Here is a 12,213-nt window from a genome sequence, read left to right as displayed (position 1 = left end):
TTGTTTTGCTTTTTGAGACAGGATCTCAGTGTGTAATTCAGGTTGTTCTTGAACTCACTCTACAGCCCAAGCTGGCCTCGAACTCATGATCTTTCTGCCTCAGCCTGCTGAATGCTGGGATTACAGGTGCACAGCACCACACCTAGCTTTTCTGCTAGGACTGGAGAAGCAGTCTTAGACACATTGGCCATAGGGATCTAACACCTGCACAATTAGGGCTGAGTTTGAGAATGTTAGGCAGGAAAAAAACCTAAAAACTTTTGGAGAGGGGGGAAAATTTTACTTACAAAGAAAAGTAAATGCCATTGATACCAGATTTCTTTTAGCAAAACAAGATGTTAGAAATTAGTGGAAGAATGGTTTCAAAATTCTGTGGAATAGTTGTCTTCAATGTGGAATCCTATAGCACATTTGCACTTAAGCAGAGCGCTAAAATCAAGAGACAGAAAGCACATTAATGGTTGCCAGAGAAGAGCTGCTTTGCGGGTGGGGAGGGTAAAGGTATGATACCAGCCAGCCCCTTTCATTGCTATGTTACTCTAAAATTAGACTAATAAAGAATTTTTTACAGGGTGGGAAAGATTATGACATCCAATATTCACCAAAGATACCTCCAGCAACATCAGCCAAAGCATATACCAGTCCTTTGGTTGATATGTTCAATAATCCAGCAACAACTGCACAAAATTCAGAAAAGGTTAATAATTCAACAGGTAAGATATCTAGTTTGATGTTTTTGTTTTTGATTTTTGAGATAGGGTCTTGCTATGTAGTCCAGACTGGCCTTGAACTCACAGTGGTCCTCCTGCTTCAGCCTCCCAAGTGCTAGGTTTGCAGGTGTGCACCACCACAGCTGGCTATAGTTTGATTCTCAAAGGTACCCTTTTAAAATTTTTTGAAAAGTCACTTTCAAAGTGAAATAAACATTTTGGATAAATGTAAGGGAGAAATAGACAGGTACGGTAGATGTGTCTAGACCTGGTTTTGAGTAGCTTATACCTCCAAAGGTCTACACTGCAAGACATTTTGACAAGTGAAATATTTCCATGACTCTTACTAGTTCTGTATATAGTAGGTGCTTCCAAAGAGTAAAGCTACTATTGAAAAGTATTATATTTAAAGATAAATACGCCTTGGGTCCGTGACATGTGCTGGTAATCCGAGATTCTTGGGAGGTTGAGGCAGGAGTTCACAAGTTTGAGACCAATCTGGGAAATTTAGCAAAACCCTGTCTCATAATAAAAAGGGCTGAAGATGAGCTCAGTATGAGGCCCTGAATTCAGTGCTCCATACTGAAAAAAAAAAAATTGAAAAATATAAGTAAATAATTAGGATAGAATATACACAGCCTCACACAGTGTTCCATATTTGATGACTATAATAATAAAAAAATTTTTCAGTGAAACAAGCTGTAAAAGTTAATATGGCAAAATTATGGTTATTAATCTTAGCAATAGGCTTAATTTGAAATCTCATCAGCATTTTTCATCATCCCTAACAAGGTACCTCGTGCTTTCTGGAGACATAAATTTCTCAAGTGCTGACTATATTTCAACAAACCAGGACCAGTTACTGTTTGCAGACATTTTCTGCTTCTCTGTTTAGGCCCCACTCTTCCTACACAGTCCTTAGCAACCAGGACCCTCCCAACCTGTGTCATGGCCCCTCACCTGTCTGTGTGGGGTGTCATAGGCCCTTTCAGTATGAATGTGGCTGCTATAAAGTTGTCCACTGGCAAGAGCTCACAGAACATAGCATTTGAAACTGTCAGGCAAAAGATAAGAGATTGCCGTAATGGCAGTGAGGATTGCTTTAGTAAGGGAAAATCATAGCCTGTAGTTACTGCTTTTAATGGAAACATTGAGCTGTATAAGAGATAATGTTAAAGTATATAGTACTCTGTAGCCCAGTCAGTGAAACGACTCCAGTTCTTTTTTAAAAAAGCTAAGTGAGGATTGCTGGTGTGTTCAATAATACTGAGGTCATCAGAGAGTGGCAGGTCAAGGAGACAGCAAAGTTTATATTGCAGTTATTAAGAAATCATACAAATAAAGCTGAACGCGATCTTACATTGCTTTGCATTAAATCTCCATCACAGTTTGTGTTTGCTGAAGTGGGAACTGTCGTGCTGTGGTTGAGCTGAGCGTGACCTGAGCAGCATGGTGCCCACAAGTAGAGACCGTGGCTCGGCTATCCGCAGCATGTGTTTGTTTTTGGTACCAGAAATGGAACTCAGGACCTTGCACTTGCCAAGCAGGTGCTTGTGCCACTGAGCTATATGCCCAGCCCATCAGCTGTCCACACATGGTATCTGGTTTGGCCTCTTACTGGCTTTGTGATCCTGACCAGCCTCAGAACTTTCTCTGGCTCAGTTTCCACATCTGTCAGTGTCAGCAGTGACCATGCCTTCTTCAAGAGACAGTGTGGAAGGACAGCAGAGAGATGGTCGACTGAAGGCTCAGTAGAAGGACCTCATCCCCTCATCCTTTGTGCTTGGGGAGAGAAGCCAGAATGTCCACATTTCCAGTTTGCTCTTTTACCTCATGGCACAGGATGTCAGCACTGGTTTGAGCTGTTGCCTTAGTTACCTCTTTTTTTTTGAGACAAGGTCTTGCTAAGTTGCTAAAGCAGCTCAGGCTAGGCTGGAACTTGGGATCCCCCTGCCTCAGCCTGCCAGAATGCTGGGATTACAGGCAGGTGCTACCATGCCCAGCCGTATCCTTCTAGCTCCCTGCAGCCACAGGCCACCTCTGCCAGCCCTCAGGCCAAGACCTACCTGCTCCCTGCAAGCCCTGTCCCACCTGGGCAGTGGGAAAGGCCTGAAGTCTGCCGCAGTTAGAGTTTCCACCATATTGTGTGGGCAGGATGTGGGAATGGGTAGTTTTCTGGGGTTGTTCCTTTTGAACTTCTCTGTTGAACCCTCTGAAAAGCCGTTGCTGCCACATTCACTTTAACAGACGCTGCAGAAGATGCCAGTTTGCAGCGATCGGTCTCGGTTGCAACTGGACTGAACATGATGAAGAAGCAGAAAGTCAAGACCATTTTCCCACACACTGCCGGCACCAACAATACCTTACTCAGCTTTGCGCAGGGCGACGTCATCACACTGCTCATCTCCGAGGAGAAGGACGGCTGGCTCTATGGGGAGCACGATGGCACCAAAGCGTGAGTCACCGCGAGCCATCTGCACGGGGTGCACATGGGCCTAGCCTCAGAGAGGTGCTGTTTGTGCAGTTCAGCTACAGACTGTCAGTGTACTTCAGCTGCAGCCAGGTTTACAGTGTAGTTAGCTGGACGGATTCCATACCAGGCTATCTTGGGTATATGTGTGCAGCTACAGATAAATTTGGTGTATGAACAGATTATTAGATCATATAACATCACCTCTGACAGACGGCTTAGATATCCTTCTGTTGTTATAAAATGTATGACATTTGCCAGTGGTGGTGCATGCCTACAATCAGGGCACTTGGGAGACGGAAACAGGAAGATCACAAATTTGAGGCCAGCCTGGGCTATGTAGTGAGACCTTGTCTCAAAAAAACAAAAATAGTGGCTTTTGATTTCTCAGGGGTAACCTGCATATGAGATCCACTTTAAGATTTAAGATGTAGTTTAAATGTTACCTCAGCATTTGCATTTCAACCATAGGTGTGTGCATAAACCTTGCTGTCCTAGATCGTCAGGTTGTATTTAGATACATAAAGTAACAGCAATATAAAAAATAAAAAGGGAGCCCCATGTGGTGGCGCACACCTATAATCCCAGCACTCAGGAAGCTGAGGAAGGAGAATCGCCACAAGTTCCAGCCAGCCTGGGCTACATAGTGAATCTAGGCCACCCTGAACTACATAGCAAGACCCTGTCTCAGAAAATAAATAAAAATAAAATGGGCAACCAAATACCATGAATGCTATATGCAAAAACATGCATTGTTGTGTGTGTGTGAAGTATGCATTTGTTTATAGAAGCTCCATTTCATTCAGTCAACTCATGAGCCTTCATGGCCAGCCTGGGCCAGCCTGCCCTCAGCTGTCCTGCAGATCCCCCTTACTGCAGGGACTGCGTCACGTCTGCCTCTGAAGCCACAAGCAGGCCTTTCCTTCTCACTTTTCCCCTCCAGGAGGGGTTGGTTCCCGTCGTCATACACAAAGTTGCTGGAAGAAAATGTGAAGGAACCGGTGACCGAGCCTACGCCAAGGTAGTGAATGTGCTCCAGAGCACGTCTTCCCTTGTGTCTCAAGTTATAGCGGAGATATGTAGCAACCCCAGTGTGAAACCTCAGCCCTCAGGGAGTAGACACCGTTGCTGCTCCACAGAGGTTTCTGTGGCCCACAGCCTTTCCCAGCCATCTGCTGTGAGGAGAGACCCAGACCACCTGCTCTTCGCAGCACTCCTGCCAGCCCCCGGCCAGCATGCCCGTGAGCCCTCAGTCCACAGCGCGTGGTCTCCGTCGTTTTCTTCCTCGGTGGCCCTGAACACTGCGGAACACTGCCATCCCTTTTCAGTCTGCCCCGCAGGCCCCTTCAGTTCTGCCCCCCGCTGAGACAGTGCTGCTCCTTAGGCAGGATCCGTCCTCGGTCCTTTCCCTTGTCTGTGTTTTCTCAGCCATCTTGTCCACTCCATGGCTGTGACTGCAGCTGGGGGCCTCGGCTGGCACCTTGGTGCTGGTAACCTCAAAGCTGTCTGTATTCTCATAGTAGCCGTCACTTCGGGACTGTCCAAAGTACTTTACATGGATCAGCTCATTTCATTCTCGCAGTCACCCCATGCAACAGGCCCCTACGTTACAACTGAGGAAACTGAGACATAAAACATTCAAGAAGTTGCTCAGAGACACACACACAAGAAATTTAGAACCCGGGAAGAGCCCTCTGGGCCTGGGAATGGGTATTCAGATGTGCATTAGCTGTATTAGAAGTGTATTTAGCTGTTTACCAGGCAGCTGTAGGGGGCTGTCCCATGGGCCCTCAGAAACTGAACTGGTTGGTAATACTTAAACCGCCCTAAACTGCCTAAACGCTTGTTCAGTGTTCCCTGTCTCAGATAAAGCCCCACCGCCCACAGCTTTGCCAGCAGACCCCAGAATACCGCACACCACATCTCTCGGGTCCTCCCCTTGTTAAGTGTCTTGCGACAACAGCCCCCATCTTCATCCCTAGCAGTATGGCTAAAATGCCTTTGTGCCAAAGGTAAAAACGTACCCTCTTAGGATTTTACAAAATCTGAGACTTGCCAGGCATGGTGGCACATGCCTGTAAGCCCAGGTGCTCAGGAGGTAGAGGCAAGAGGATCACTAATTGGAAACCAGCCTAGGCAACTTAGCAAGACGTCTCAGAAAGTGCTGGGAATGTAGTTCAGCATAAGCCCCACCCCGCAAATCTGAGCCTTAAAAGATTGTCTTAACCTTAAATGCTCAGTGCTTGCTAAGTTTTTTGTTGGTATCCTTAGACTAAATTACTTAACAGCCACCCCCTAACTAAACTCATTTTCTTCTCCTGTTTTGTCATGACTTTTAAAGAATTTCTTTTGAGTATGCACTTATAATCCAGTAAAAGCATTACAGTGCTTTATATAATATATATATCACAGTCTCACTTTTTGATTGGTGGCCCACTGTACTGTGGTCCTTGGCCAGGGCACCTGTGGGCATTGGGGGTCCGGGTGGCAGGACTGTATTTGACTTTGCTCTGTGCCTTGTTTCGAGCCCCGCCCCGATGAGAAGCATCAGCACCGTGGACCTGTCTGAGAAGAACAGTGTCGTCATCCCCCCGCCTGACTACCAGGAGTGTCTGTCCACGGGGGCTGCTGCCAGTAACCAAGCGAATGTTGCCAAAAACACTTCTACCTTCAAAGCCTCGGCATCTAAACCGGAAACCGTGTCTCCTGTGAGTGTATTGTGTCTTGCTGCCCTGACTCCCAAGGCACAGGCTCTGTTCCCACGTGGGGGTGGGGACTTTTTCTCCTCAGTCCCTCTGGATTCCCTTCATCCTCACACACCTTTCCCCTCCCTAACTTCAGGCCTTTGTTTTTACTTTATCTTGTCAGTGACTGTTTGTATGGGGCGGTTGGTTGTTGGCTACATTTTGTTAAGGCTTTCATCTCCCCTGCCTTTGGTCACGGCTGTGGTCTTTCAGTCATTTAATCCCCTTCTCTGCATTTTCTTCCATTTCCTGTTGTGTTCTGGAGAGGCCTGGGGTCAGCGTTTGCTCTGCACAGCCAATGCATGAGCACTGCGTATGGATTAACTCTAAGCCACCCCTAAGGAGGACAGGAGAGGCCCCAGGCCTGAGGTACCGCATCATTCCTGCAACAGTTGTGGGGGGTCTGCAGGCTCAGGCCAGTGTGGGGCTGGGGGTGCAGAGACGAGTAGATGAGGTCCTGGTTCCTTCAGAGTTTGTATTCTGGTGACGGGAAGCACACAATAAAAACAAGCCAAGATAACTTGGAGGTGAAAGCCGTGCCCAGAATGAAAACAAGGTGAGGCAACAGCAGATGAGCAGTGGGACAGGTTAGGTTTGCAGGGAGCAGGCACCCGGGATGGAGACCTGAGAGCGGGAGGAAGGAAGCTGGGGCCATGGGCGTGTGCTGGGACAGCAACACCTTCCGAAGAGGAAGAGGCAGAACACGACAGTGTCCATAACCATGCACGCCTCTGAGGAGGTGACGCTTCTGCCGGGATAGTGACAGAGCCAGCCAGGCAAGAGCCAAGAGCAGGTGCCCATGAGACAGAAGGAACAGAAGGTTTCCACACTGAAGAGGGCTCGTGCTCAGGTGGTAATGACAGGTTGGCACAGAGCCAAGGGGCTTTTTGCCCTTCTGATTGCTCTCAGTGTAGATTGTACTACAGAGCAGGAGGAAGTGATGGAGACCAGGAGGGTGACTGAGCGGGCAGGGTGGGCCCAGAGCATGGTGCCCATGCAGCCAGCACACCCTGGGCCCTTTCCATCTGACTGTGTGTCCTTGGTGGTGAAGGAGGGTCATCACCTGCTGGAGTGGGCCAAGTGTGGTGACCCAGTGTGAAAATGGAAGTGTAAAATAGGTGCATGGAGAATAAGAGCATATCACAGCAGGTGCAGAGATGCAGACCATTCTAAGGCCTTGTTAAAATTCCTGGCCATGGGGCTGGGGAGGTAGCTCAGCGGCACAGCACCTGCCTGGCAAGTGCAAGGTCCTAAATTTGATTTCCAGTACCAAAAAAAATTTCCTGGTCGTGACTTAAAATGAAGCAAGATGCATGCTTTTGAGCAGCACCCCGTTGCTGAGGTCCACACTAGAAGTACTGTCACGTGTTATTTAATGACAAGACGAGTCCTGAGATGTGTTGGCTGCTGGGCATGGTGGCACATGCCTGTAATCCCAGCAGTTGGTAGGCTGAGGCAGGAGGATGATTGCAAGTTTGTGGCTAGCCTGAGCTACATAGTGACTTCAAGGCAAGCCTGAACTACATAGTGAAACCCTGTCTCAAAAAAAATAAAAGATGTATTGTTGTGATCTTGTGGTTGTGTGAACATCAGTGTGCCACACACTCCGAAGCTGTGATCTGTGTAGAACACACCGTTGTACATGCAACCCGCTGTTGGTGCATCATGTGAGAGACACGTGGCTGTAAGCAGGTGGCGCTGACTGGGGTGCGGTGCTGGAGGAGGGCGTCGTGGATGTTTGCAAGGGCAGGGCTGTGATGTCCCAGACCGCAGAATCCACCCAGGTAAGAAAGCCAAGGGATTTGCGTGGAATGGGGGAGCGTCCCCTCCAGTTGCGACCTCACCAAAGTAGAGAGGATTGGAGGAGGCCGGGAGGTGAGAAGCGGAGATGGGAAACAGGGACTGGACCCTTGAGGATGCGCCCCTGAGAGTGTGCCCAGGACCAGGGGGAACGTGGCCTGCCCGGCCTGTGCTCCCTCCCTCACCTTCCTTGCTGGCTCTGCTGGGTGCTGTGGTAGCCCAGGTACAGCGGGTACCGTTAATCCACATTCTTCTACTGCTCATCTTTCCATTATTTTCGACTACTGTGAGGACGTTTCTTTAGCTGTGTAGCACACATACGAGCAGCCTCTCCACTTCGCAGTGGGGATGTGGCTCCACAGCTCCACTGCCCACAGAAACCAGTGACTGGTGGCCCTTGTTCAGGGGTACGCAGTGTGCACCGGGAGCCTCTCAATTACATGAAATAGGCTTGTACTTTAGTGGGAGCCTTAAAGAGCTTGGAACATCCATATTCTGAATTGCTAATGTGCTTCAGTGGTGGTTACCTCCTCCCAGGCTACCACTGCATGTTCTGGTCCAGGAAATGGGAGCTTCTGAAGTCTTACTCAGAACACCTTGGGCTTCCCTTCCTGGGTGAGCACACTGTGCCATATACCGGTTGTGCTTGTATCATTTCAGGTTTCTCTAGGTACAGTGGACCTTTGACTTACAAACTTAATTCATTCAGGACTGGTTGTAAGTCAAGTTGGTTGTAAGTCAAGACTGTTTTCCAATAAGAAATAATGGGAATACCCTTAATGTGTTCCAAACTTCCCAAAGCACCCCTTAACCTTTTCATAATAAAAAGGGGTTATATAATGTGTATAATTTGCCAGAAACACCAATAATTTTCCTAGTGTAGTCATCAAAAAATTATAAAATGTGGGGCTGGGAATTTAGCTCAGCGGCACAGCGCCTACCTGGCAAGCGTGAGGTCGTGAGTTCGATTCCTGGTACCGGAAAAAAAAAAAAAAAATTATAAAACGTGCCTAGCTTACCAGAAACAATTTCTTACAGAACTGACAGTATGAAAGTTGATGCCTTTGGCTTGCGGGAAGGAGGATGAAAGGGAAGGTGGCTATTGTTTGGAAGGAGGGTCCCCTTCCATAAGAGCATCAGGAGCCTGGCTCTCTGGTGTCCTTTCTCTCCTTAGGACAGTCTGTAGCCCACCAGGACCTGCTTCTGGCTCAGTGGATCTTAACCTTTTCAGAACTAAAAACTGGTCTAAGGTTGTCTGTTTCTGCCTTTTCTTTAACACTGTTCTGTAGTATGACATGACATTGTCATTAAGCAAGTGAATGTAACGTTTGGCTTTTTCTCTCGGGGGGTAGGTCTTCTCTGCAAATGTTCGTAGCTCTGTCCATTTCTCAGGATTCCCTTTATTTCCGAAGAACTTTGGGGCACTGTCTATTGCTACTCCCTCTCTTCTTCAGAAAATCCTCACTGCCATTCTTTGTTGCTCAGCCCAAAGTCACTGAAGCATCTTTGTAGACAGCTCCTCTGACTGTCCATCGCCCAGGTCCTCAGTGTCACCGCTGTCCACCTGCAAGCCTGTGGACTCTGCTGTAGTGACAATGTCACCAACCACAGAGTCAAAGGAAGGCTCGGGCTGCTCTACAGCCTTCAAACACTCTCCTATATAATTTTAGGTCACACTTTCTTCCAGGCAGATCTCAGTGTCCTCAGAGACATTGGCCCAGGATTTCTCAATTAGCCCCACATAGGAAAGGATGTTCAATGCTCCTTCTAGAACTCTTTAAGGATTAAATCTTTATCCAACCATCTGGAATCACATTAGGAACAGTACCTTGGTATATAGCTTCTTAAAGTTAGCTGTCACCTGCTGGTCCATAGGCTGCAGTAGAAGAATTATATTAGGTGGGAGGAACTCAACTGAGAGCCATGGGAATTCTTCAGCCAATTCTTCTTCCAAATCACACAGGTGAGCAGGAGCATTGTCCATGATGAGGAGAGCCTTGATTGTTAAACCTTTATCCTCTAGACATTTCATAACAGTAGGACAGAAAACCTCCTGATACACTCAAGAAAAAGTACTCTTGTTACCCAGGCTTTTGCATTAGATATTCACGTGACACCTAGCCTATTCTTCATGACTTTGTTTTCTGAACACTCTACAGGTCTCAGAGTGATAAACCAAGACATGCATTATCTTGATGTCACCACTTACATTGGCACATAGCACTGAAGTTAACCTATCCTTCATAGGCTTGTAACCTGGCATTTTCTTCTTTTCTTGGGTAATATGCAGTATGTCCTCCTGGGCATTTTCTTCCAGAAAAGACCAGTTCCATCACAGTTGAAATCTTGATGAGAACAAAAGCCATTTCTCTGTGTTATCATTTCAAAGTGGTATATGTAGTTTTCAGCAGCCCTTGTATCAGCACTGGCTGCTTCACCATGCCTAGTTATACTATGAACTCCAGTTCTTGTTTTAAAATTGTGAAACCACCCCTTTACTGGCACAAAATGTTTTACCATTATCACTTGTTGATGGATTCATCTGTACAAGATCTGCATTTATAGCCCTAGCTTTTTCACAAATTATAGACTCAGGCTAACCTGCCATCTGCTTTTCATTTATCCATACTAATAATAGGCTTTCTACCCCATCTAACTGTTGATCATGACTAATTTGAGTAACACCTTTAGCAACACTAGCTTCCTTATTCAAATCTTGTCTCTGTAAGATTGTTGAAATGGTGAATTTTGACATGCGGTACATGTTAACAAGATTGGTCACACAAATGCCACTCATATTTCTCTACAAGTTCTTTCTTTCTGATTGTGACTGCTTGCTTTCCCTTTCCTTCCTTCCTTAGTTTCTTTTCTAGCTTTTTGGGGGCCATTTTGGTAGTGGTAATCATAGCAATTATATAAGACACTGACCAAAATCACATCCACAAACATGCACATCTGAGCACGGACTGATTCTTAGATATACTTACATATGTATTTCTGGCACTGCGAGTCTTTGTTTACAACTGCCTGAGCAGCTGGCATTCAGGTCATAACTCAAGCCTTTGGTTGTAAGTTAAACCTAAAATTCTGATTGTAACCCAAGTTGTTGTTATGTGATCCAGGTTGTAACTCAAGGGGGCTACTGTATCTGACTCCAACAGTTATTTTTCAAAGAATGACACATTTATTGGAAATAGTGTTACCCGTTCTATCCTCATGGTAGTAGGTGTCAAATCTGGAGAAAACCATTTGTAAGGGCAAAAACATCAAATGCTATTTCAGTAAAGGCTGTAATACATTTTAAAACAATATGCAGACTGTTTAAGACAGTCATATTCAAAAGTGACCTTACTGCATTGCTAAAAAGCATGAAAGTTCCTTCTGGCTGAGGAAAAACTTTGACAACTGCAAATCACAAACTTAAGATATAGAGCACAGAGGGCACGTTGTCAGATGTGACCTCTGAATTTGTAGTGCTTTTTCTGTTTTTGTTAGATTTTCAACTTTTTTGTATAGAAAAATTTAAACACACATAAAAACAGTCTTCTGACATCCACTCATAGCTTTAACAATGATCAATTCATTTGCCAGTCCTACTTCATCTCTACTCTACCCCACTGTTCAATTTGTAGCTAATGCCAGACCTCAAATCATTTCATCTGCAAAGATCCAAGACTCATTTTAAAAACATGACCACAAGACCAATAATTGCTGATCGCTATCAAAAGGTCACTGTTCCCATTTTGGATTGTCTCATTAAACCATCATTTGTAGTAAAGTTGTTTGGATCTGGATCCAGGTTAGCTCTGTACTTTATAATTGGTTGAGAAATCTTAGGAATTGTTTTCCATCAACAAGTCTCCCCTTCTGTTCTTTCCGTGCAATTTTTTGTAGAAAATCCAGGTTATTTGTCCTGGAGGGCATCCCCAGTCTGCCTGGGCTGGACACCTCTACTTGGTATCCTTTGTTGTGTCCCCGCGTCTCTCCTGTGCTTCTGGTAAATCAATGCTTAGATCCCAACCCTGCTCAGAGCATGTTTTGTTTTATTTGTTGCTCTGTTTTGCTAGTGTGTTTCACTGGTGGTCAACACAGTCGCTCTTTTTTGTGACATTAGCGTTACCTACTTTAATAAGGTTACATAATGCCTTTGAAGGCAAAAGAATCTTCCCAAATATCATAGCACTAAAACTCCAAGTGAAAACACTGACATATTGACCAACACAGGACAATCATCCATTTTAGCAAGTGAAACATATTTTTATTTTCAGCATTTTTATCATGTGGCCCAAACTTGAAGAAAACATTGACGTAGTAGTTCTTGTTTCACAGAATTAGAAAAACCGAAGAGCCCAGTTTTTAAATATCAATATAATCAATGATGATAACTTATGCCTTATCTTGCATTTGACGTATCCAGCTTAAATGTGACCTAGCTTTATTTTTAAACATCTCTGTTGGCTGAATAACCAACTGTCAATAACAGGAGACG

The 12,213-nt window shown here is 45.7% G+C and overlaps 1 protein-coding gene across 1 annotated transcript in view; it reads left to right on the top strand.

Moving 5' to 3' along the window:
• Window positions 1–12,213, top strand: part of Baiap2l1 (BAI1-associated protein 2-like 1) — a gene marked incomplete at its 5' end in the record, with an annotated part of 84,825 nt that overhangs the window by 62,807 nt on the left and 9,805 nt on the right. Inside the window, 4 exon segments of the mRNA XM_005397915.2 lie at window positions 572–713; window positions 2,958–3,165; window positions 4,124–4,201; window positions 5,708–5,888. Coding sequence (XP_005397972.1) covers window positions 572–713; window positions 2,958–3,165; window positions 4,124–4,201; window positions 5,708–5,888 — 609 coding nt within the window.

Source organism: Chinchilla lanigera, unplaced genomic scaffold (assembly GCF_000276665.1).
Source record: "Chinchilla lanigera isolate Chin_1 unplaced genomic scaffold, ChiLan1.0 scaffold00059, whole genome shotgun sequence".
Lineage (NCBI taxonomy): Eukaryota > Metazoa > Chordata > Mammalia > Rodentia > Chinchillidae > Chinchilla > Chinchilla lanigera.
The sequence above is the reverse complement of the archived record's forward strand: the minus strand, read 5'-3'. Positions and strand labels throughout refer to the sequence as shown.